Source organism: Diabrotica virgifera, chromosome 5 (genome assembly GCF_917563875.1).
Source record: "Diabrotica virgifera virgifera chromosome 5, PGI_DIABVI_V3a".
Taxonomy (NCBI): Eukaryota; Metazoa; Arthropoda; class Insecta; order Coleoptera; family Chrysomelidae; genus Diabrotica; species Diabrotica virgifera.
Window position 1 is genome coordinate 192,503,752 of NC_065447.1, and position 27,198 is coordinate 192,530,949.

Genomic DNA, 27,198 nt, shown 5'->3' on the forward strand with positions numbered 1-27,198 from the left:
TTAATACCTTAAAAATTCCCTCTCCTGGATGTCAATGTTACTGACATTTGAAGTATTTCAACTTCCTTCTAAATCATTGACAGACTAAACGTAGTTCAATGTAGACCTATTCATAATAAAAAATCTCTTAATTAATGGAGTAGAGCATCATGTACCTAGTACTAATCCGTTGGCATCCAATGTAAGCCAAATTGTTTAACAGATTTCACCATGTAGTTAGAACATACATCTTGACCAGTGTTTGGCATTGTGGCTATTTAGCAAGGACAGAGAGTAAGTAATCGTAACCACACTTTTCAATTTTTAACATTCAAAATTTCACCCTTTTTCAATTTTACTAAGTGAGATTACTTACTTTTAGGTTCACTGATGATGGACTGATAAGTCCGAAAACGTTTTGAACGTAATCCGTTTGGATTTTTAAAAATTTTTTAGAATTTTTATTAAATATACCAACTACACTAGGGAGTTTTACTTCATGTTAATTTTATTTAACTAGATGGTATACAGCCAACCTTCGGGCATTATCCCGTTTTATTTTTAATATCTTATTCTTGCTCCCATTGACTGGCGTAATTTAAAATAAACCAGATATATTATTTCATATATTTTACGTAGGTGTGTATATTTTGTTAACAAGATCTACAACTGATTAATCGTTATATCAGTTCGTTAAAGGTTGACAAAGGTTGACCATAGATAACTATTTACATAATATGTTTTTTTATAATATTTTATACTAAAAGCAAAATTTATTGAAAAATGAGAGAACTTTGAATTATCCACGTCCGTCTGTCCGTCTGTCTGTCTGTCTGTGAACAGAACTCCTCCGTCATTATACCAGATAGAATGACAAATGGGGTGTCAAATGAAAGCTTATAATCCAAGGATCGTACTAAAGGTGAGACATTTGACCTAGGCTGTCTGTCCGTATGTCCGTCCGACCGCGAATATAACTTCTCCGTCCATTATACCAGGTAGAATAACAAATGAGGTGTCAAATGAAAGCTTATAATCCAAGTATGGTACTAAAGGTGAGAAATATGACCTAGGCTGTCTGTCCGTTTGTCCGTCCGACCGCGAATATAACTCCGCTGTCATTATACCAGGTAGAATTACAAATGAGGTGTCAAATGAAGGCTTTTAATCGAAGGATGGTAGTAAGGTGACAAATTTGACCTAGACTGTCTGTCTGTCCGTCCGACCGCGAATATAACTCTTCCGTCACTATACCAGGTAGAATGACAAATGAGGTGTCGAATGAAAACTTATAATCCAAGGATGGTACTAAAGGTAATAAATTGGACATAGGATGTCTGTTTGTCCGTCCGACCGCGTCCGAAGAGTATTGAAAAGTTTAGTTTGAATCTTTAGTTCGGGTTTTTAAATCATTTATGTTTAAACAATGATTACCCAAAGTTTAGTCAAAATGACTCAAAATTAGTAATATCGTATATCAATCGACTCAAAGTTACACGAAGAGTTCAAATATCGACGACTGCCAGTTCTACTTTCGATTACTTTGTGTGAAAATCTAGGACTTACGAAGTCCAATTACTTGTTTTTAAATCATTTTTAAACAAAATGCATGCTAGAAAAGTCTCACGTTCCGCCCACACCGTACTTATGTCCATAACTTCTTTTACCGCTGTTTTTTTTCTTCATAACGCTGTTATACAGTGGCCCAATGTTTGTGAGAGGGGTGACTTAAGCGTTATAAATAAAAAATTATAGAAGCTGTAGATTTAATTTTAGAAAAATCTTCATGCAAGGTTTGTTGTGTAACATTTTCTGAAGTTTTCAATGGTAAGTCAGATTTTTTTCTAAAATTTATATTTTCGTCGGTATTTAAAAAAACAACTAATTTCGCAATTCATTTGTTTAATAAAAAGTTAAGCACTCACTTTTGAAGTAGAACTTTTTGATGTGTTATTCTAATTTGTTTCTATCTTGTTTGATTTTTTCGGTAATAAAAACCCCATTGACTCTTATACTTGTATAATTTTTTTGTAGGAGCAATATCTTCCGACTTATACACGATCATATTGGGCGCAAAAAGCAAGAATTTTCGGTTTTTTCAGTTTTTTATCGTGATTATTGGTACACGGTACATCCTGAAGTGATTCCAGCAAAAAAAATAGACTACTGTGGAAAGTGTCGGTTATGGTCTGATTTTTGATAAAGACCACCTGGATTAAAGTAAATAAAGGACGAGATAGCTTGTAGTTAACTTCTAGCTTGTAGTTAACTTCCTAAAAGAAAGCGCAATCTACCAAGCCTGCCTGCTTTTGTTGGCAGGAAACGTGTTAAAGTTAATAAATTAATTGTCTTGTCTGAACTAGAATAAACAAAATCCAAAAATATAGTTTTGTAACGCAAATTATCATTTGAATTTTGGAATATCTCCAGCTAAAATGAAAACAGATTATTATTTCATGCATTTTATGTAGGTTTGTATATTTTGTTAACAATATCTACAACTGATTAATCATTAATCAGTTCGTTAAAGGTTGACTGAGGTTGACCATAGATAACTTAACTACATAATAGGTTATATTTATAATATTTTATACTAAAAGCAAAATTTATTGTAATTATGAAGTTGGTGTATTGTGTATGTTTTCTTCTTCTTTTTGGTGTAGTAAGTTTATTTGCAAATTTATTAATATAAAATTTCGTTTGTGTATAATACAAACATAGAATTTTTTAGTATCACCACTAAGGTGCGGTTTCATTCCTGTTATCAATGAAAACATTGAAATATTTTTTAGAAATATCTTAAGAGGAAACAGTAGCGATCAACAGGTAGCGAAAACGCGTTCCAAGATTGCGGCTGTAATTTTGAATATTTTTTCGAGATATTTGGCACACGTATTCGTAATATAACAAAGAATGGCGGTACAGAGCCCAATTTGAAAAATATATTAATATGTGGAAATTACTCTGTAATTAAATACAATATTAAAAAAACCAGCCTGTACCGCCATTAAGAAGAACAACAAAATACACTTTCTTCAAATAAACTTTTTTATCCGATGCCTAGATTTTGTGTCTTTTTGGAACTACTAAAATTATTTATTTCATTAGTAGTTCCAAAATGACACAGAATCTAGGCATCGGATAAAAAAGTTTATTTGAAGAAAGTGTATATTTTTGTTCTTCTTAATGGCGGTACAGGCTCGTTTTTTTAATATTGTATTTAATTACAGAGTAATTTTCACATATTAATATATTTTTCAAATTGGGCTCTGTACCGCCATTCTTTATTATATTACGAATACGTGTGCCAAATATCTCGAAAAAATATTCAAAATTACAGCCGCAATCTTGGAACGCGTTTTGGCTACCTGTTGATCGCTACTGTATCACCTTAATATCAAACCAGAAGAAACAATAGGCAGTCACGTTCCTTGTGTATCGTAGATACAAAAATGGCTTATTTTGTTTGTTAGAAGGACACTTATTCTTCTTTTGACGATACACGCTTTGTAGCCTGTTCTTTCACGCTGTTTTCGCGCTTCTGATTATTGTGCTAATAGCAGGTATGTCATGTTAGTTTCTTATGTCTCTGGATCATGTACGTTTCTTGCGATCGGGCCCGCTTCTATCTTAAATTTTGCTCAATAACGTACATACATAATTGGACCCAGTTCTGCAGAAAGCGCCCAACCCACGAAAAGAGAATTCTTCAAAAAATTAAATACTTTTTTATGAACAGTGAATTGTTTTTATTTAAACTATTAATATTTCATAAATTAAATTTTACACCGCAGGCTGTGTTGAAATAGACCGCAAGAAACATAATTTTCAAAATTTTTTTTTTTTTAATACTGTGTTGATTTTTTGGGGTTGGATGCTTCCTGCAAAATTAAAAATCGAGGTTATTCAAATTTGTTTATTAACATTATTTCGACTAAATTACAAAAAAGGGCAAGTGTTTATTGATATAATGTACATATTACACGGTAATAATAGGCTATTGAATATATTCAAAATAAGATAGCTAAAAGGAACTACAACGTTAACGGGGTTTTATTATTTCATATGGTCAATGGACATCTATATATGAAAAAACCGCGGAGTGCTACCATTTAAAGGGGTGCGTTTTTGAGAAATGGGTGAATTAGTCCCTGGGAACACGTTACATTAGGGTGAGTTATATGCACTTTTGGTACAAACATGTCTACATAAAAATTGTTCCTGGTTAAATTTTCTATCTAAATATCACTTTTTGAAGTCAACGATACTTTTTTTTACAAAAATATATTCAAAAGAAAAAGCACAAAGAAACCCAAAAGAAAGAAATTTTGTTTTTTGTGCCATAACTTTTGTCCACGAGGATATAGGTATAGACATTGCTTTACAGAGAAAAAACCTACATATTTCTTCTTTAAAATGTTGTTTAGTAGAGGTAACTAGGATTTATAGTTTTCGGAATATGATTTTTTAAATTTCACCACTCACAGCAATTTTGGGCAATTTTCCTTGTTATTTCGCAAATATTGTTCTGTAACTTTTTTCTACGTAACTTTAGGTATACACCATGGTACACGTAATAGGAATAGAAATTAATTACCTTTAAAATGGTCTACTGTATAACATCGTGCGATTTTTTTTAAAGAGATTATGGTTTTTCGAGGTTTTATACTTTTAACGATTTTTTTAAATATAATATAAAAATAAAATAATATTATCATATAATATATTTTATATTATATAGTATTATATTATATATAGTTTATATAATATAATATTATATTATATATTATATACATATTATATGATACCTAATATAAAAAAATATTATTTTTTACATTTTTTACGATTATTTTTGAAATTTCATATTATAATTATTTCTTCTACATTTAGGTATATATAGTATTATATTATAATAAAAAAAGATTATTTCGTTTATTTTAAAATGGTGTATTACAAAAAATTCTAGGATTATTTTTGAATAAGATATTATTTTTCAAAATGTAATAAGTACTTGCAACGATTTTTTATTTGACGATTATTTTTTAAATTTCTCATTATAACTTTTTTTTCTTGTACATGAATATACTATATATTGCTCAATAAAGAGGGCTTTCTTTTACAAAAATTACTTAAACATTAGTCTTAGAAAGCATCACTTTACTTAAAATTATTTAAACGTTGACATTTAAAAAATTTTCAAAATGAAAGTCCATCTCTTCGTTATCATTAGCTTCAATATCTTCTTCTGACACCTCAGTTATCTTAGAGCTCCCAAAATTAGTGCCCATGCACATGCATCCTTTGAAGAATATTCAACAACTAATTCCTATCTTCCTACAGCCGCAGTTTTTTGTACATCCTTTGGTACATTTACATGCTATGTTTTCAAGCAAAGCTTGTGGTGCAGTAGCTTTGACAGTAAATATTGGAATTAATCCATATTTTGAAGTTTGCCTGGCCGAGTAAAGTGGATCCAAATTGTTACCTATAAAAACTAAGATTCAATCATAACACACAATCACATAAAAAAGTTATAATGAAAAATTTAAAAAATAATCCTAAAATCAAAAATCGTACTTATTACATTTTGAAAAAGCATAATATCTTATTCAAAAATAATCCTAGAATTTTTTATAATACACCATTTTAAAGAAAACAGAATAAGCTTTCTTTTTATTATATAATATATACCTAAATGTAGAAAAAAAAAGGTATAATGGGAAATTTAAAAAATAATCGTAAAAAATATAAAAACTCATTAAAAGTATAAAATCTTGAAAAAGATAACCTCTTTAAAAGAAGTCGTACAACATTATACAGTAGAACATTTTAAAGGTAATTATTTCTATTCCTCTTAAATGTACCATTGCATATGCCTAAAGTTACGTAGAAAAAAGTTACAGAACAATATTTGCGAAATAACGAGGAAAATTGCCCAAAATTGCTGTGAGTGGCGAACTTTGAAAAATCATATTTCGAAAACTGTAAATCCTGATGACCTCTACCAAACATCATTTTAAAGAGAAAATACATAAGTTTTTTTTCTGTGAAGCAATGTCTATACCTATATCCCCGTGGACAAAAGTTATGGGACAAAAAACAAAATTTCTTTCTTTTGGGTTTCTTTGTGCTTTTTCTTTTGAATATATTTTTGTAAAAAAAAGTATCTTTGACTTTAAAAAGTTATATTCAGATAGTAAATTTAACCAGGAACAATTTTTATGTAGACGTGTTTGTACCAAAAGTGCATAGAACTCACCCTAATGTAACGTGTGCCCAGGGACTAATTCAGCCATTTCTCGAAAACGCACCCCTTTAAATGGTAGCACTCCGCGGTTTTTTCATATATAGAGATTCATGGACCATATGAAATAATAAAACCCCGTTAACGTTGTAGTTCCTTTCTATAGTACATAATCAATAGCCTATAACAACAATATTAAAAATTTTAATTTCTTAAATCCACAAATCTAAATTATTCGTATTAAAACAATAAACATCTTGTTCTATGCTTGCATTCCTGGTTAATTTTTGATAAAAACCTAAACAATCTGCTAGCAAGAGATGGTATCCCTCAAATTCGCAAGCTTCGGTTCTGCTATTGGTTTCCCTTGAGGCCACAGTTCGACCAAATTTAAAAATAAATCACATTGACTTTGAAGTTGTCGCCCTCTCGTTATCTTTTTTATATTAACCTATTTAATCAAAAGGGACTATCATAATTGTTCTGCTGAAGGAATAATGAAAAAGGTTCATTTTTTGTTAGCTTGATAGATCTTATCTAGATAGTAAGCCAGCTAATTTTTTCATTATCAACAGATACCTACTTCTGTTGGTTATATTGCTTTCTATGGATGATGTACCAAAAAAAGTCTTTCGAAGTCAGTTCATTGACCACAAGTGGATTTTTCTTTCTGCACTCTTTCATGACGTTTATATAATTTGACGGCCAATACATTCGTTGCTGGAATTTTAAAGCCAATTCGATATCAACGAAATCCGAGTCGTTCGGCAAAAAACTATGACCAGAACATAAAAAAAGTATAGTAATATCTTCAAGATGATGGGATGAATACAAAATATATTTTATTATTAAAGTAATTTTGATGTTGCGGTTCTGCCCTCCACACACCAATCGCTCCACAAGATCAAATGTTATACGTCAGATGACAAACTTGTGTGTGGCTTATTAAACAAGATCCCACTTCTTGTGCTCCTCTACCAGCTACTCCTTCAGCCCATACGTTACAGTATCCATGATTTTCTGATCCACTATGAACCCCAGCATTGTTAGACCCAAAGTCTCTTATAGAAAACGTTGTTAGTTGGAATCCTTGGAAGTGGTAGAGTTTTCTCCAAATCAAAAGTGAGGCACTCATGGTCATTCAATTCTTTTGCCTCTTTAAAATCTTCTCTTCTCAAGGATTGTGCCGTTTTAGCCTCATCAAGATGCCGTCTGTGATTTTCAGTTAGTTCCTGTTTCTTCTCGTTATTTTCTTCATTATTAATTTCCATTTTAAATTGTCGCATACGTTGCATGTATCCCTCTTTAGCATCTTAAGCGTCGTTTTCACGCTACGTCTTATTGTACGTTTTGTGTGTTATGCAAAACGTACGACAAAACGTACGTTTTGTCCAGTGTATAACAAGAAATGAAATGAATCGAAATAAAATCCAAGGTCAGATCGAAGACGTGATGGGAAAAGCATAAGCGCCGGACTCCACTTGCGATTTGTAGTCGCGCGATTGATTTGTCGCGAAGATTGAACACATTGTTTGAAAAACGTTAATATGTATCTGTATACTTGACAAAACGTACGTTTTGTTGTACGTTTTACATGACACACAAAACGTACAATAAGGCGTAGCGTGAAAACGACCCTTTAGTTTGCAAATTAAAGTTGGAATAAAAGATTTGTTTGTATTTGGTGATACTTACAGCATGCATCCAACCCACTTGGTCAAAAGGTAAACGAATAGCAGCAGGCGACCATGTGGGTTGGATGTGTTCTGCAATAAGTTGATAGATATATGAACATTTTATTTATTAACCATGTGGTTTGGATGTTTTCTGTAAATAAATAATTCGTGATTATAAAATAAACATTGTCAATGATGATCGTTTTCTCCTATAAAAGGATAGCAGTTGGTCGTCTTCTGCAAAATGAAGAATGGGTTGAAAGCAGTCGAAAAATGACATTAGCTCAATTTTTGCTATAATGTGGGTTGGTCGCCTTCTGCAGAACTGGGTCCAATTGTTCCTCTTCTAGCGTTAGGTGTCGAGAGAGATGGTGCGTCTGTTTTGATGAATTTTCTCCATTCTTTTCTGTTTTTCGCCATTTGTGTTGCTTCTTGCCAAAATTTGCCCTTATTTTTGAATATTTTTCTATGTTGCTATTCCACTATTTTATTGGTCTGCCTCTTCTGTTTTTGTATTGGTTCAGATTCCCACATTCTTTTCACTTGCCTGTCACTGTCCACTCATGTAATATGCTAACTCGAACCATGCTAATTTTAACTCGTTCGCTTTGTCAAGTGACAATTTACTTTTAAGTATGTTTCGTATTTCTTCACTTTTGAGTCTATCTAGCCTTCTTATCTCATCGTTCTTCTGAGGCATTTCATATCTGCTACTTGGATCCTGCTCTAGTATCTTTTGTTTAAAATACAGTTGTCTGCTCGGTATGTAAACGTTGGAATAATTATATTGTTTCATATTTTGGCACCTTCACTTTTCTAGATATCTCTTTTTTTTTTGAGGAATCCTGTAATTAGTGCATGGAGTAGTGTTAGAAATAGTTCACTCTAGTCTGTTGTTGAGATTGTTCTCGATACTTACTTCCTCTGTTATTTATTCTGTTAAATATCCATGTTTTTAGTGTTTTCTCTCATAACAAGTCCAAAGTATTTTAATTGTTGGAGATGGACTTTACTGGAGAGTCGTTGGCTAACTTTTGACTCTCTTGAAATGGAATTATTTGTCCTATGGTTTTTCCAAGGAATTTGTAGCATTCCTCTCCAACAGAACATTTCAGAGGCGTCTATCTTTCTTCTTTCCGAATTTCTCAGGGTCCAAGACTCTCATCCGTAGGTCAGTATTTGGAATATTAAGCAGTTGATCAACCTCATCTTTAACGCACGTGAAATTTGACAGTCCTTCCATATTGTGGTCATTTTTTCTGTGGCGACTTTTGCTAGATCACATCTACGTTTTATTTCTTTCTGTAGTGATCCTGTGTTTGTGATTAATGATCCCAGATATAAGTATGAGCTCACCACCTCAAAACCATCAATTGTGGTTATGTCCTAGTCTTTGTCTTTGACATGTTTAATTGCAGACTGCAGACCAAATATTTTACTTTCGTTTTCAACCAGTCGTATAAGATAAAGCAGCTCTGCTTGAATTACCGCGCAAGGTACTCATTTTATTCAGGCTGAGTCGACTTGGGGCCTATAGACATTTTAAAAATGTCTAGATTTTTATTAATATGAAGAAATCCAAAATATTCAGAAAATCAAAACAATAATTTTTCCACCTACCTCTACCGAAAGTATACTTTTCCGGACCTGATTGTAGGGAGCAAAGTTGTACTTTTCCTCCCTAGGGAGGAAAATATTTTTCCTCCCTAGGGAGGAAAAGTAAAAGTGACGTCATTCATGAAATATAACTTATTGACGCCCTGTACAATATCTATTTTCTATTACGTAAGTATCTATACATTTTAACGTTTATTTATAAAACACCCAGTATTTTGCAGAATGGTAAAAACAGTAAATTGTTATTTTGATTTAACAATGTTTACATTAATAATTTGACTTATATTTGACAGTTGACAGTTATATTGTACCTACTTGTTAGTTTTAGTTTTAATAAATTGTGTTGGTTAGTTACATAAATAAATTAAGCAAAAATGAAAAATGACTTGTTATTAATTTGAGGAAGGTGGAAAAACCATATGTATAACATGGGAGTAAAGTGCCTTTTCCTCCCTTGAATGATTACTGCCCTCCGCTACGCGTCGGGCAGTAAACTTCATTCTCGGGAGGAAAAGTAGCACTTTCCTCCCTTGTTATACAAATAGCTATTATTACTCTTTGAGATTTTTGGTATTACTAATAAATTTTCAGTTATTTTGAACAAAAATTGGAAGTTTTTCAAAATTAATTTTTTTTATTTTAAAACCAATTTTTTTCAAAAAGGAGCACTTTGAAGCAATGAAAGTTATAGATCATTATAAACAGTACATAAGTAAAGTAACGTGTGAAGCGGTAACGATTAATTTTATTTGGATGCTAACTAGGGGATGATTTTCGCGATTTTTTACCAAAAAATAAAAGGGACCAACAATATTTTGAGCGTAACTCACTTACTTTTAATGTTCGAAGTTTCTTTAAAAAGCAAATATAAACCTTCTTTTAAACACTTTAAAAAAGTTGTAATAAGTTTTCCCCGAACAGTGCTCCGTTTTTTGTTTATTCCTCGTTGAAATAATATTCAATTTGAAATTTGACAAAGAAATACTTACTTTTTGAGTTATTTGAAAAAAAACGTCCAAAAACATGGTTTTCTTTGTTAAAAATGAACGTATTCACTCACAAATAACTCAAAAGTATTAACTTGGTGAAGAAACTCTATAGAACAGAAGTTTCTTAGAATTAGTCATTTTATCCAATTCCGGACTTATTTAGAATGTATATTTTTCACCCCCGAGAAGGGCGTATACCCCTCCATTTCTGTAAAATGGAGGGGATATAGAATTGTAAAATTTTTCTTATATAATAAAAGACAATTTCAACTACCTATTCCCAAATTTTCATCCTTCCTTTTTTTTGGGTCAGATTGTTCTTTGATCGGGCTAATATTATCCTGGAATATCGTTAAATTTTAGGTATAAAGAAATGGATATAACAACTATTATAATGTAGAAGTAACACATCGACAAAATGTGAATATCTGATAAATTACTTCTAATGTATAGAGTATACACAATTATTAAAATGATTATTAAAATTATTTTATATTATAGGTTGCACCAGATGCAGCTGCATTCAAAGAAAAGGTTAAACGACTAGAACAAGAATGCCAAAACGATAAAACAACTTATGTGGATGAGGCGGAATTAGAGAGGTTCAGAAATCATGAGCCGACCACTGCTACCAACTTAGGACTACATTATCTTTGTACTAATATCAAACTGGGAATTCAAGACGAAAATGGAAAGATCAACACAGAGGCCATCAAAAATAATCTTCGTGAAATAATGGTTGGAACAGGCAAAATTAATATAATAGCACATAGATGCAGCCGTAGATTGCCCGAAGAATCAGCAGAAGAAAGTGCTATTACATTATATAGATGTTTACATAAGCCAGCCCATGTACATAACAACAACCATACTCATATCCATGTTCATAGACATAAGCGTTCAATAAAAAGAAGCAAAGCTCACAAATTTTGCCAGTCTGATGAGTCAACCAGGGTAAATGAAAGTGATATGGAGAAGTTTAAAAAGGGAGAAGAAGTAGACACATCTAAAATAAAAAACTATATTTTCTGTATGAATAAAAAATTTGAGATACAGAATGTGGATGGTACCGTCAATAAAGACGGATTTAAAAAATATCTAGAAAACAAGGTAAGCGATAAAACAAGGGCTAATGAATTAACAAGAAAATGTTCAGAAATATCGGATCCAGTGGCAGAGGAAACGGCTATTAAATTATACAAATGTGTTCACGAAAACGATCGTCAGGATGATCAGAATCAAAATGCTTTACAACAACAGGTTAAGCTTGCCTTTGAACAATGCCAAGCTGATCCAAAAACTTTTGTTGATAAAAAAACTCTTAAAAAGGCGCGCAAAGGAAAAAAGATTGACACTGCTGGTTTAAGAGCACACACCTTTTGTATGAGCCTGAAGTTAAACCTTCAATCTACGGACGGAAGTATAAAAACGGAAACTGTTAGGAAAAACTTAGAAGGCGAGGAAACTGAAGCTAAAATTAATATAATAGTTAATATATGTGGGACTAGAGATGAAAATGATCCAGCAAATCTTACTGCATTAAAACTATTCAAATGCCTATATAAATATGAAAAGAAACGAGAGCAGAAAAAACGAGCTTTCCTTAAACGTTTAAAGCAATTTAAAAAGTTTCACCAAGAATGCTTATCTGATCCCGCCAATCAGGTTGATGAGGAAGTTCTTTCTAAGTTTAGTCATGGTAAGATTTAAGTTTTTAATAAGTTATACTTAGTTATAGTTTCTACTTATAAAAACAGAAATATCAATTTTTGCTATATTAGCGTATTTATTATATTTATACATTATTTATACATTCATCTGCATGTCATTCATCGTCATGATTCATTAAGAATCTCGAATCTCTGAGTTGTAGATTCTAGATCTTAAAATATTAAGATTTAACAGAAACCACTTAAATAAAATGTGACCATTTCACTGAACAGCCATAGCTATTAACAAATATTTATACTTACCTAGTACTTTAAAACTGTTTGACATACCCTTATCATACTTGTAGGTAATATACACCCTACCTAAAGTGTAGGTACTATACACCCTACTAAAGTGAATGGTTGACCCTTCCCAAATTCTACGCCACTGACCAAATTGCTATTTTAGCACAATTTTTAGATTCTCCAATACTTTATTTGTAAATAATAAAAGAATAAAAAACCGCCAAACGCCGTAAAAATGAGTGGCACATACAATATTCCAGCTACAAAAGATCTGATATAAATATTACGTGGCGCGAAAATGTATTTTCATTTTGATGCAAAACAAAATTCTAGTTTTATTTTAATATATTTTTTCATAATACTTGCTCAGTTTGAAGTAAAACGCGCCACAAAAGAGTAACTTTGATACAGTTTGAATTTTGAAACTCTTTTGTGGCGCGTTTACTTCAAAAGCAAATAATATGGATTATTTTTTTCACCTGTCAAATACTGATAAAACAGCCTCTTCCTTGATAAAACAGTCTCTTTCCTGATAAAACTTAAGGTACCCTAAATTTCACATAATACGTACATACCAAATAAACTTAGAACAACTACTACAACTGAGTGCATTGCCAGTACATCAACTGCGACTGTAATTAATGATACTGAAAGTGACGACAGATTAGACGTTACGAACGACATTGGAAAATCTCATATTAGTTATAAAAATTGTGTTTTTAATAATTGTTCATTTTCGATTTAAACAGTTTTTTATGTATTAACAATATAATAAATAAATTGGTTCATTTTTAAATCATAAAATAATTTATATATAACCTACTTAGGGGTCATATACGTTTCTCGAGCTTAAAAAGTAGTCTAAATATAATGATAAATTGTACGAAAACTATTGGGCTAATTGGTTTCATTTTTTTTTATTTTAAAGGTGGACTCTTAAGGCTGATTCTCATTATAACGCAAGGCAAGTGCTCGGCATGGGCAAGGCATCGGCTCGGCAAAATACATTTTACATAAAATCTTATGCACTGCACGGGATGTAATTCACACTATGCGTGCAAGGCACCGGTAAGTGACGGGCTTTGCATGCGACGTTCTTTTCGAAACAATCTTTGCCTAGCATGTGCCGTGAAGATCACTACAGTGTGAATCTCGTACCGGCAAGCAATCTGCAATCGTAGTTATTTTAGTACAACGTAGTAAGTTAGAATATAGTATATTTTTTTAGTTTTTTTTTTAATGGTAGATACCTCGAGAATTTTTTATATGTTACTTATAGAATATAGTTTATTTTGAAAATATAAAAACATTTAAATATTAAAAAAAAAATAAAAGTATTTTTTAAAATGTGTGGAAGTGATTAAAAACGTATCTATCTATCTAATCAACTCTAAACATCCATCCTTGGAGATAGGCCTCCTCCTCCTTCTTCCATGCTTCTTTATCTTGGTCAAATGGAATCGATTTGCATCCAAATGGATACAAATTAAAAACTATAATAAACCCAAATAAACTGCTCGTCAAAAGTTGGGGATATAGAAAAGTATGCTAAATTTTCATACTTGATTTTTTCGTGAACAGGTTAACCGATTCCGGTATTTTTTTATTATTTTAGATTTTGCTTACGTATTTACACAGTCATGCAAAGGTTTACTCAAACTTTTTTTGTACTTATACCCGGTGGAAGAAAAGAAATGTTTTTCTTATGTTAAATTTGTGACCCCCTGTAGGAACGACGAGATACAAATTTTAGTATACTTCGGAATCGTATCGTAGTCTTATGTTTTGTGAACATTTTGTTTTTTGAATGTCCCTGGTATCTTTATAAACAAAAAATAGACGGATTTGTAATTGTAACATGCGTTTTAACCGAATCAAAAATTTGAGACACCTTGAAAGGAGGAAAAGGCTCAAAGGCGAGTATACCTACAGTAGACCTCGATGTTATGTTGTAGTCTCATATTTTGTGAATATTTAATTTTTTTTTTAATTTTTTTGATATCTTTAATAACAAAGAAACTAGACGGTATTACTCTTTAATATGTGTTTTAACTGACGACATGAGTCCCATATGTTAAACATAGAAACACACAGTAAAGAGTAATACCGTCTAGTTATTTTGTTATTAAAGATATCAGAGAAATTAAAAACTAAAATATTCAGAAAATGTGAGACTACAACATAATGTCGACGTATACTCACCTTTGTGCCTTTTCCTCCCTACAAAGTGTCTCAAACTGTTGTTTCGGGTAAAACACATGTTATATTACCAACCCGTCTATTTTTTTGTTTCTAAAGATATCAGGGACATTCAAACAACATGTTCACAAAACATAAGACTACAATACGATTGTCATGTATACTCACAAATTTGTACCTCGTCCTCCCTACAGGGTGTCTCAAACTTAACATAAGAAACATATTTCTTTTCTTCCACCCGGTATAAGTACAAAAAATAAGTTTGAGTAAACCTTTGCAAAACTATATAAATACTAAAGAAAAATCTAAAATATTAAAAAAAATAGCGGAATCCGTCTGTTCGCGAATAAATCAACTAGGAAAATCAGCATAATTTTTTATATCCCTAATTTTTGACGAGCAGTTTATAATAATTCATCATTATAAGTATACCTCTTCAATTCTAAATTAAAATTTAATATGGTGGAGACAAAATACGGCACGTAAATAGTTTCAGTAGGTACATACCTTAAGCAGACTGCGAGTTTTTGCATCGGTGAAATGGATTCCCGGAAAGAAGTATTTTGTTTTTGAAGAGGTCCCTCAATATGCGCCAATAAGTTACTAAATTCGTCCATTGTCATTCGGTAATATTTCAAAAATTTTGTCTGATCGTCTAAAAGTTCGGGGTGTAACGTTGCAAATTCTCCTTCTTCATTGCGTTGTTTTAGCATTTTATGCACCCAAAAACGTCTTTTTCTGTATCTGTAATATTTGTTTTCATTTTCTGTTTCTTCGTTTAATAATAGAGCAATTTTTGTTAGCATGGACGTTTTAAACATTGTTCACTACAAAAAGCACACAAAGCAACTATCCCGGGGCAAGCCTGTCTCAGTGTGAATTGGCTGTGAAAACCTTGCCCGTGCCGAGTGTGTGCCTTGCCGTTGCCTTGCCAATTCCTTGCACGTCTAATGAGAATCGGCCTTTAAGGAGTATAAAACATATGTTAAAAGTTAAAAAAATAATTAATAACATGGCGGCCGCGTCTAGTAGCGTAGAACGTGTGTTTTTTTCAGGTCAAACGGTGGGCATGATTCCGCTCGTAATGTTTATTTGAAACAAAAAATGTTTATTTGTTATCATTTTTTAGAGTCATAGTTCTCGTGTGACGAGAGCAATTTAAGAAAAAAAATTAATTACGGAAATGGTCGAAATTTAAAAAAAAAAGTCGTAATTTTCACCAAAAAAATTGTCTGTTTTTTTATTGCTATTCGAAAATGTTTAAATTTATTCAAAAAAGCTCTCGTCGCACGATAGTGAATCTAATTTAGAATATGTGTGCCAAAAATGAAGTTAATCGGATGAACGGTTAAGCAGTTATCATGCCCACCGTTATGAAAAATGCTATTTCGAGAAAAATGTGTTTAAAGTTTTGCAAGACCTGCGGAGCGACCCGACTAGTTCCGTTTAAAGCAGCTGTAACTTCGTCAATAATTCGAATATCGAACTCGTTCTGGTCTTAAAATGTTTCTAAGGGATGTACCTTTTAAAATAAGTAAAAAAAATTAAATCGATTTTTTGAAGCCGAGAAACGTATATGACCCCTTAAGACATTGATCCTAGTTGTCTTAAAAATATTTCACAGATGCCCGTATTTACTAATAATACATATTGGTTCACAAAATAATCTTTTCAAATACCACTCCTCCTCTAAATTTTGCTTGATAAATTTTTTCGTTTTCATACTTAAACTTCTTTATTTAGGGTAAAATCACTCAAACAAACCGAAATGGATAAAATCACTCGTCCTTCGGACTCATGATTTTATCATTCGGTTTGTTTTCGTAATTTTATCAAATAAAGAAGTTTTCGTGAAAACAAAAAATTTTATCGATAAAATTTAGAGGACTCGTGGCATTACCTTTGAAAAATCTTTTATAATAAAACTAGAATTTTGTTTTGCATCAAAATGAAAATACATTTTCACGCCACGTAATATTTATATAATATCTTCTGTAGCTGGAATATTGTATGTGCCACTCAGTTTTACGGCGTTTAGCGGATTTTTATTCTTGTATCAGGAGTTTTTCAAAGTTATTTATAAATTAAATGTATAAAGTTGAATGCAATGTTTCTCGATTACACGTTAAGCTTTATAAATGGTTTCCTTTATCGCGTTATCTCCCAAATGATCTAGTGTCCATCGAATGTACACTAGATTTTTTTTCTATTCGAAATAGATTGAAAAAATATTGGGATGGCCGGTAAATGAACTCCGATTGCCCGCTGTTAGATCAAATTTAGCGTCGTAATCACTACAACTACATAAACCATTTCGGGAATAATCGTTAATTAGATTACACGTTTGTAGCTTAATAACTTCTGAACGGCTCAACCGATTTTGATCACTAAACATGAGTTTGAAACCTATTAACAAGTAATATCTGATGCATCTAAGGTCAAGTATGATAAATGAAGCTATTACAGGAATTACTGAGCTTGAAAAACCGTTTTTCCCATAGAAAATAGATTTGATCATAATTATGAAGCCTATAATTTAAAAATTCGAATTTTCCCGGAAATGAGATATACACCGCTAGATTCGTCTAGACAAGAGTCTTCTACAAACGCTCAGTTATTGGCGCAATTCGTAGGTTGAAATTTTGAGTAATTGTCAAAAAACCAAAATTTTCAAAAGTTTATTTTTTCAGTTTTTCGGCTATACTGAGCCATGTGTTTGTCTGATCCTGACGGCTTAAACACTATTTGAAAGCTTAACTCAACCCTATGGATTTGGTGAATTTGCGTTTCTCCGGTCTCTTCTTGAACCGAAGATATATACCCCCAAAAAAATATGCCGTTTTGTACCTTCCAAGTCCTATAGCTGGCTTATGGGTGATCAAAAGTCACAAACTACACCGGTTCTTAATCAGTCCTAATCCCTTCTTGAAACACAGAAAAAAAATTCAGATCGGTCTAACTTTTCCACACACATGCATATCCACAAACATTTTCCCCTTTTTAAATAAAAATTGAGTAATATTTCGGAGGTCGGTAACTTTTGAATGGTATAATCGATTTTCAAAATTAGACATGCGTTGGAAAGGTATTGATCAGTACTATCAGAGACCGTAAAGGTCGGACTTAAATTTTCGAAATTTTTGAGAGTTTTGGGGACGAGAACGAAAAACAGACCCTAAATAGGAAGGGCCGTAAATGCCACAGCCTTGGACCAAAATGGATGGGTGAGTCTTTTCCTGAACTTTAGGATAGGAGTTGGCCCAATTTTTAATTCAGTCAGATTTAGAAACTCGAAAATTTCGTGTATATAATATAGTGTCGCGTGTAGGGGGGTTGTGAGCCACTGGCAAGAACTGCCGTTCTCTGGTAATACTCCTTATTTATACCATCATTTAGGCATCATTTATTTACCTTTTCGGAGACCTAACGATGCGTAGCATATTATAGTATGCGTTTTTATAGTGTAAGTTTTTCATTTATTTCTTGTACCTAAATTGACATGTGCATCCCATTTAACGTTTAGATAATGATACTTCGTGTAAATTAGATGTGTCATTGATTTCACAACACAAGATGATGGGATCCTATAAAAATATTCTTTCATTATTCAATCTTCGCTTGTCCACTGCTGGACATAGATTTCCCTTATAATTTTCCATATGTTTCGGTCTTGTGCCCCTTGCATCCAATTCCTATGACAACGTTTTAGATCATCAGTCCAACGTGTTGGTGGATGCTTCGGTAAACATCATCTCTTGGTATCCATTCTAGTATCCGCTTTGTTCATCTTTTATCTGTCGATATAATATCTGTCGTATAATTATACTCATTCGAGCCATGTGACCTGCCCAGTTCCGTTTCAGTGTTGCTATTTTCTCTACTGCATCAGCCACTCCTGATCTTTGTCATAGCTAATAGACTGTCTGAATTTACTAAAGCTAGTTTAATCACAGTTGATTACTGTGATTGTGTAAAAAAAACATACTGCGGTCGGTCAAGCGAAACGTATAACAGGTGGTACTGATAGCTTGTCAAAGTTGCTTACCTGCGGAGGTAATGCAGAGACTACATTTACTAAGAATGAAAATCAGTACACACATTCTAAATTGAATATAAATAATAGATATTTGTATAACAAGGGAGGAAAGTGCTACTTTTCCTCCCGCGAATGAAGTTTACTGCCGGATGCGTAGCGGAGGAAAGTAATCATTCAAGTGAGGAAAAGGCACTTTACTCCCATGTTATACATAATGATTTTTCCACCTTCCTCAAATAACAAGTAATTTTTTCATTTTTACTTAATTTATTTATGTAACTAACCAACAAAATTTATTAGAACTAAAACTAAAAAGTAGGTACAATATAACTGTCAACTGTCAAATAAAAGTCAAATTATTAATGTAAACATTGTTAAATCAAAATAACAATTTACTGTTTTTGACCATTCTGCAAAATACAGGGTGTTTTATAAATAAGCGTTAAAATGTATCCACAGAGAACGGTAGTTCTCACCAGTGGCGCACAACACCCCTACAAGCGACACTATATATACACGAAATTTTCGATTTTCTAAACCTGACTGAATGGAAAATTGGGCCACATCCCGTCTTAAAGTCTACGAAAAGACTCGTCCATCCATATGTTACTTCTCCATTTTGGTCCAAGGGTGTGGAATTTACGGCCCTTTCCACTTAAAGCCTGTTTTTCGTTCTCGTCCCCAAAACTCCCAAAAATTTCAAAAATTTAAGCCCGACCTTTGTGGCTTCTGATAGCATAGATCATTACCTTTCCAACGCATGTTTAGTTTTGAAAATCGGTTGTACCATCCAAAAGTTATCGAGCTCAGAAATATGACTCAATTTTTATTTAAAAAATGGAAAATGTTTGTGGATATGTATGTTTGTTTGTATGTATTGTTATATTTCTATTTGATATGAAAATTAAATTTTGATAATTATAAACAGAATTCAATTTAATATAAAATATTTTCAATTTTCTCAACCACGGGCATATAAATTTAGAACAACCTGTATACAACAAATTGTTATATTTAATTTTAAGAAGTGATTAGAAAAAGATTACGGAACTCGGGACAATGCGCCGAGAATAAACAAAGTGAATGGCGCGTACCATTATCGTTGTTCGCGGAAGGTTCGATCATTAGCCTATGCTAAATAAGATTCAGTTGAAAGAGATAATAGGTCATTATCGTTGTTCGCGGAAGGTTCGATCATTAGCCTATGCTAAATAAGACTCAGTTGAAGTAGATAATAGGTCATTAATTTTTGTAAATAGTAGAAAGTAATTTTAGAATGGGAATTAACTATTTTTTTTTGAAATCCATTAAGCATATTTAGAAAGTTTAAAAATTGGTTTTGAGAAATACTGCGAATGAGAGTTGGTGGTGGAAGGGAGAGATCAGAATGTTTTGAGCTATCGAGAAGTGAAGTCCAGTAGTAGACGGTAGTGTACGGAGAGTGAGAAAGCCGGTATAGTTCCGTGAGTGTGGAGTATCTATCGTGGAACGAGAGGTAGGCCAGGTCGAGAGTAAAGAACCTCCTTGAGCCAAGAGTGTCCCGGTAGCTGATTGAAGTTTCGAAAAAGGTAGAAACACGGCATCACGACAGAAGCAGGAACGGGAGCTATACGAGCTAGTTTTCAAAGGAGAACATTACTGGAAGCCAGGACGAGGTTTTGATCGCAGCCAAGGATAGCAGGAAACGGGTCTTGTGTGAAGACATTCTCAGTTCACCAGAAAAAGGTCAGTCTCATTTGTTTGGACATGAATGTATGGGTTTTTCGTATTAAATACCACATTTAAAATTGAAGAACATAATCAATAATATCAGAAAAGCTTCATCAAACTTAAATAGAATTGTTGCTAATAAATCCTAATAGAAATGTTAATAAAAACTTTCAATTGGAAACCAAAAGGAAATAAGATTCCCATGTGGAAATGTTATGTTTAAGAATAATAAGATATAGCAAATATTAAGCAGTGATTGCCATTTAAATAAAATAAACCATATTTTGATTATAATTGTAACCCATATATGTGTATTATTTTACTCTTTTCTTTCCTATCCCGATTAGGAACCATTGAGAAATACTTAGAAGCCACGTAAGTAAGTAATTAATTTTATAAAAAGCCCTGAGATTGAAAACATATTGATATGTGATCTGGTAAATTAATTAGATTATTATAAATGCATTGATTAAATTAAATGACATATAAGAATATTATCTCATATCAATAATCAAGATCACATCAACTGTCGTCCAACGTGGAAAGCATTGTAAAGTATTTCTAGTGGCAAATTTGAAGGATAGAAAGAGTAAAGCCGGTATTTGAAAATTTATATGCCTGTGGAAAAAAGTGAGATACTTACATTTGATAACATAAAATTTTAGATCTCTTTAGGTACAAATTTTACATAACTGATTTAATATTTTATTTTTACGATATTTACATTTGATATATTTATTGACAATTTATAATATTTGGGTGAGAAAAAGTCGTCTTGGTAACATACTAGTAAAATTTCATATTTGGCGGGGACAGTACTTCTTGAAAACAAATGTCTGTGACAAGAAGCCAAAGCAAAGACAACAAAAAACAAAAAGAACATTCAAATCAAGAGAATAATTCAGACCAAGAAGATATTTTAGACACGACAATCATGGCATCAGAACAGCAAGAATTATCAGGAATAGATAAATTATTACAAATGATGCAACTCCAGTCACAAAGAATGGAACAGAAAATGGATGAAACACAACAAAAACTGGATGACAATCAAAGAGAAACAAAACAAGCAATGGATGAAGCAAAAAGGACAATGGATAAAAATCAGGAAGAAACATCAAAGAAAATGGATAAAGTGGATCAAAAAATGGATGAAACACAACAAAAAATGGATGAAACACAACAAAAAATGGATGAAACACAACAAAAAATGGATGAAACACAACAAAAATTGGATCAAAAAATGGATGAAACAAAAAGAATAATGCAAGAAAATCAGAAGGAAACAAAACAAGCCATAGAAGAGAACAACAAGAAAATGGAGGAACGCATAGAAAAGTATGAAATGAAAATTCAAGATAAAATAAAGGAGTTAACGAATGGCCAGAAAAAGGAACTAGAAAATTTGGAAAATAAGTTGGAAAATGCTACTCAAGTAGATAGAGAAGAAGTGGAAAAAAGAATCACAGAAATAGAAAAACAAGTCACCGAAAACCGGACGCAACAAAATGTAGGAGAAAGAAGAGAAATGGTTATACATAGCACAGATGACGTGAAGATAAGGTTTGGCGGGGATGTAAGAAGATTACACCCAGTGCCGTTCATAAATAGCCTGAAAAAGAAAATACAACACATCGGAAATTTCGAAACAGCAAAAGAAACTATCAGAAACCATCTCAAATATGAAGCAAGCCTATGGTTCGATAGTAAAGAAGAAGAATTCGGCAATTGGCAACAATTTGAACAAAAATTTTTGAATTATTTCTGGGGAAAGGTCCAACAATTGGAAATTAACAAGGAATTTCAAAATGGGAAATACAATGATAGGATGGGTGTATCAGAAAGGACATATGCTTTGCAAATTTACAATAATGCAAAACATTTACAATATAATTACTCATCGGAACAATTAGTCGAACTGATTGCAAGACATTTCGAGGAAACGCTGGAAGACCATATCACATTGCAAAATTACAAAGACATAGATAGTTTATGCCAATTCCTACAAATAAGAGAATCACGTCTAAGAGAAAGAAAATCAAGAAGGTCGCGAGAAGATTACAGGCCCCGAGAAACACAAGATTATAGAGATAGAAATCAAAATAGGAGGGACTATACAAAACGAGATTTTAATCCCAGAAGGGAAAACGAAAATAGAGACAACGGAAGAGGAAATTATGAACAAAGAAATAGGAAATGGAATGAGGACAGAAATCGAGAATACCAGAATAGAAACACCACACGCTCAAATCAAGAAAACAGAAATAATGGTAGACAAAATGAACAGGGATATCGAGAAAACCGAAACAGATCCGACAGACCAAGAGAAAATAGAAGAGAAGTAAATAATACCCAGACAGATGAATATGACGGAGAGAGACATTATGACGAAAATATAAACAACGATGAGCAACCGGCGTCTTTTCACGACGGCGCTCACTAAAAACCAAAAATCAAACAGGAATCTTTTGTCACCCCAAGGAGTTTATTAAATTGGCAGGAAACAACGAAAAGAAAAATGGAGTTAATTTAAAATTTGTGGATGGATTTATCAACGAGAAACCAATTAAAATTATGATAGACACTGGATCTGAAATAACATTGGTCAACAGAAAACTAATAGAAGAAGTTAACTTAACAAATTTAATTTACAAAATACCTAGGGTAAATTTAGTGGGCGCAAACAAACGGACATTGGCAACTATAAATGAAGGCATACGAGTAATGGTACGACTGGGTAAGAATATGTATGCACTACAATGTGTAATAATGCCAAACATGTCACATGACATGATAGTAGGAGTTGACGAATTGGCAGAAAAACATGTAGTGATATATTTTAAAAATAATACGATGAAACTAACAGAAGAAAAAGAAAAAGAACAGGACAAGGAACATGAGAAACAAAATACGGACGAATCAGGTAAAGAACAAACAGTGGAAATGAATTTGGCAGCGAAGCAAGGACAAAGAAAAAAAAGGAGAAAAGGTCAGAAAAAGATAAAAGAAAATGAAACCTGTGGCTCCTCAAAAGAAGAGTTGAGCCCAGAAGAAGAAAATTTGAGAGTATCAGAAACAAAGGAAACCTGGGATTCCTCAAAAGAAGAGACGAGCTCAGGAGAAGAAGAAATAAAGCTAAAAAATGAAAGTGAAAAGAATATGTTTGAAACAGTAGTATTTGAAGAGGAGGTATATGCAAACGAGGATGCAGAATGCACGGTAAACATGTGTGAAGAATCTGAAAAAAAAGACAGAAAATTGATATGTGGAGAAGGGAAAGAAGAAGAATTGCGGTTGATGTTAAGAAAATACGAAAATTTGATCAATGAGGAAAACAGAGTGGCTAAAAAGTACGAACATTCATTTGAGGTGAAAAACTTGGGAAATTTTCGATCAAAGACTTATCCGATTCCATACAAGTATCGACAAGAGGTGAAAGAAGAAATAAATAAAATGTTGGAAGATCAAATCATCGAAAGATGTGATTCACCGTATGTTAACCCGATTGTGATAGTAAAGAAAAGCAATGGAGAATTGAGATTATGTTTAGATGCCAGGAATATCAACCAGCACACTGTATCACAATACGAATCACCTCTAAACATCGAGGCCATTTTTGGAAGAATCACCGGGTCACACATATTTTCAAAAATTGACTTAAAACACAGTTTTTGGTTGATACCGTTAGCTGAAAAGTGTAGAAACTACACCGCTTTTTCTATTGATGGTATTGTCTACCGGTTTAAGGTAGTGCCATTTGGATTGCAGAGTGCTTGTGCTGCACTCGTCCGAGCTCTACATACCATTTTGAATCGCCATGAAGATTTCATAGTTCATTATATCGATGATTTATTAATTTTTTCACAAGATACTCAGAGTCATCTGGAACACATAGAAATAATTCTGGAAGAATTGGACACAGCGGGATTGAAATTAAACATTGAAAAATGTCAATTTTTTCAAAAAGAAGTCATTTATTTGGGTTTTCAATTGGACACCAAAACAGTAAGATTAGCCGAAGACAGAGTCAAGCTCATAGATGAATACCCAAGACCAACGAATTTGAAAACATTGAGAGGTTTTCTTGGCACGATTAATTATTTTAAAAATCTGATTCCCGATTTGAGCCAAAAGGAAATCCCTCTGATAAAATTGCTTAAAAAAGGAATAAAATGGAATTGGAAAGAAGAACAGGAGGAAGCTTTCGAAACATTAAAACGAGAATTCGCAAAAGGAACGAAAATATACCACCCCATTTACAATTTACCTTTTATACTCCGAACTGATGCGTCCATACAAAAATTTGCAGGAGTTCTGTCTCAAATACAAAACGACCAAGAAGTGCCGATATGTTTTATATCTCGAGTGACTAAAACACATGAGAGAAAATATAGTGTTACAGAATTGGAGTTTGCCAGTGTATTATACTGCGTAAACAAATTGAGGTTTTACTTATTGGGAGCAAAATTCATAATCGAAACAGACCATGCAGCTTTAGTACATATCATGAAGAATAGATTAGTAAATAATAGAATACATAGAGGCATTCTATTATTACAGGAGTATGATTTTGAGTTCCGATATATAAAAGGAAAAGACAACATAATAGCCGACGCTCTAACACGGGATGAGGACACCGGAAAAAAGGAAACAATTACTCTACAGGTGGGACTAAATAGATTAATACAAGAAGAAGGGATATATTCGTTAAATGAGATAAGGACAAACCAGGAAGACCTAGAGGAAAGAGAGAAAAGAAGAGCGGAAGTAGAAAATAACATATATTTTAAGAGAATAGACGGAAAGGAACTATATTTAGTGACACAGACATTGGCCGAAGAGAATAGACGGAAAGGAACTATATTTAGTGACACAGACATTGGCCGAAAAGATAATAAAGAAATTACATGAGGACAATGGGCATATCGGTAGCAGAAAAGTTTGGCTCGTTTTTAGGGAAAATTACATCAGCCGACAGGATTACCGCATTGCAAAGGAAATTACCCAGTGCGATGTATGTCAAAAATATAAGAGTCGGAATTTCAAAAACGAAAATGTTGCCAAAAATATTGAAGCCCGAAACAAACTAGACATTGTAGCAATAGATATGTTAAGCGATCTAATTATGACCACTAAAAGGAACACACATATTCTGGTAATGGTGGATGTGTTTTCAAAATACGTAAAATTATATAGTTGCCGCACCACAAAGGGGGAAGAAATATTAAGAAAAATCGACAATTTTATAGCCATAGTAGGAACACCAAAAAAGATTCTACTGGACAATGCAACGTATTTCCGAAATGATCGTTTCAAGGGACAACTTCGAGAACGAGGAATAGAGACAAATTTTGTCAGCATCAGGCATCCACAGAGTAATCCTTCGGAACGATTCATACAGGAAGTGACGAAATTTCTTCGCATTGCAACAGATGGTCAACATCGCCACTGGGACAGGAAAATGGCGGAAATAGAAAGGTATCTAAATACAATTCCGAGCACAGTAACAAAAGAGACCCCAGAATACATCATGAAGGGTGTACTGCCGATAAGGCCATGGGAAGACCAAGAGCCAAAAGAATATCAACAGGTGATTGAAACCGTACAGAGAAGATTACGGCGAAGCAACGAAAAATATATCCAAAGACAGGAACAAAATAGAAAAAGAAGACCAGTGACTTTCCAAAAGGGTGGAAAAGTACTCGTGAGGGCATTACGAGTATCAAATCTTCCTGGGGGCATTTGCGCAAAGTTGATGCCTGTTTTCGAAGGCCCGTACATCGTGAATAATGAAAATGGGATAAATAGTTATGAGTTGAGGCACAGGAACTCGGAAAAGATCCGAGGAATTTATAATATTCACGATGTATACAAATATCACGAATAAAAGACAGACACATGAAGTAGATAGTAAGTTAGGATATAAGACGTAGATTAAAGTAAGGAAATATACAGGGAGTTGGTTTTGCCTCGAGAAAATTTATTTAAAAATGCAGATAAATTTTATCGAATACAAGGCGGGGATTTGTTATATTTCTATTTGATATGAAAATTAAATTTTGATAATTATAAACAGAATTCAATTTAATATAAAATATTTTCAATTTTCTCAACCACGGGCATATAAATTTAGAACAACCTGTATACAACAAATTGTTATATTTAATTTTAAGAAGTGATTAGAAAAAGCTTACGGAACTCGGGACAATGCGCCGAGAATAAACAAAGTGAATGGCGCGTACCATTATCGTTGTTCGCGGAAGGTTCGATCATTAGCCTATGCTAAATAAGACTCAGTTGAAAGAGATAATAGGTCATTATCGTTGTTCGCGGAAGGTTCGATCATTAGCCTATGCTAAATAAGACTCAGTTGAAGTAGATAATAGGTCATTAATTTTTGTAAATAGTAGAAAGTAATTTTAGAATGGGAATTAACTATTTTTTTTTGAAATCCATTAAGCATATTTAGAAAGTTTAAAAATTGGTTTTGAGAAATACTGCGAATGAGAGTTGGTGGTGGAAGGTTGATTTGTGACTCTGGAAGGGATATTTAGAAAGTAGGGGAATGAGTGACAAATAGAGATCAGAATGTTTTGAGCTGTCGAGAAGTGAAGTCCAGTAGTAGACGGTAGTGTACGGAGAGTGAGAAAGCCGGTATAGTTCCGTGAGTGTGGAGTATCTATCGTGGAACGAGAGGTAGGCCAGGTCGAGAGTAAAGAACCTCCTTGAGCCAAGAGTGTCCCGGTAGCTGATTGAAGTTTCGAAAAAGGTAGAAACACGGCATCACGACAGA

At 32.9% G+C, this 27,198-nt stretch overlaps 1 protein-coding gene across 1 annotated transcript in view; it reads left to right on the plus strand.

The window, feature by feature from the left end:
- The first annotated feature begins 2,480 nt into the window (after positions 1-2,480).
- Positions 2,481-27,198, plus strand: part of LOC114341753 (uncharacterized) — a 28,989-nt gene continuing 4,271 nt past the window's right edge. The window contains exons 1-2 of the mRNA XM_028292563.2: positions 2,481-2,641; positions 11,007-12,204. Coding sequence (XP_028148364.1) covers positions 2,597-2,641; positions 11,007-12,204 — 1,243 coding nt within the window. The 5' untranslated portion in view covers positions 2,481-2,596. The remainder of the gene's footprint in view (positions 2,642-11,006; positions 12,205-27,198) is intronic.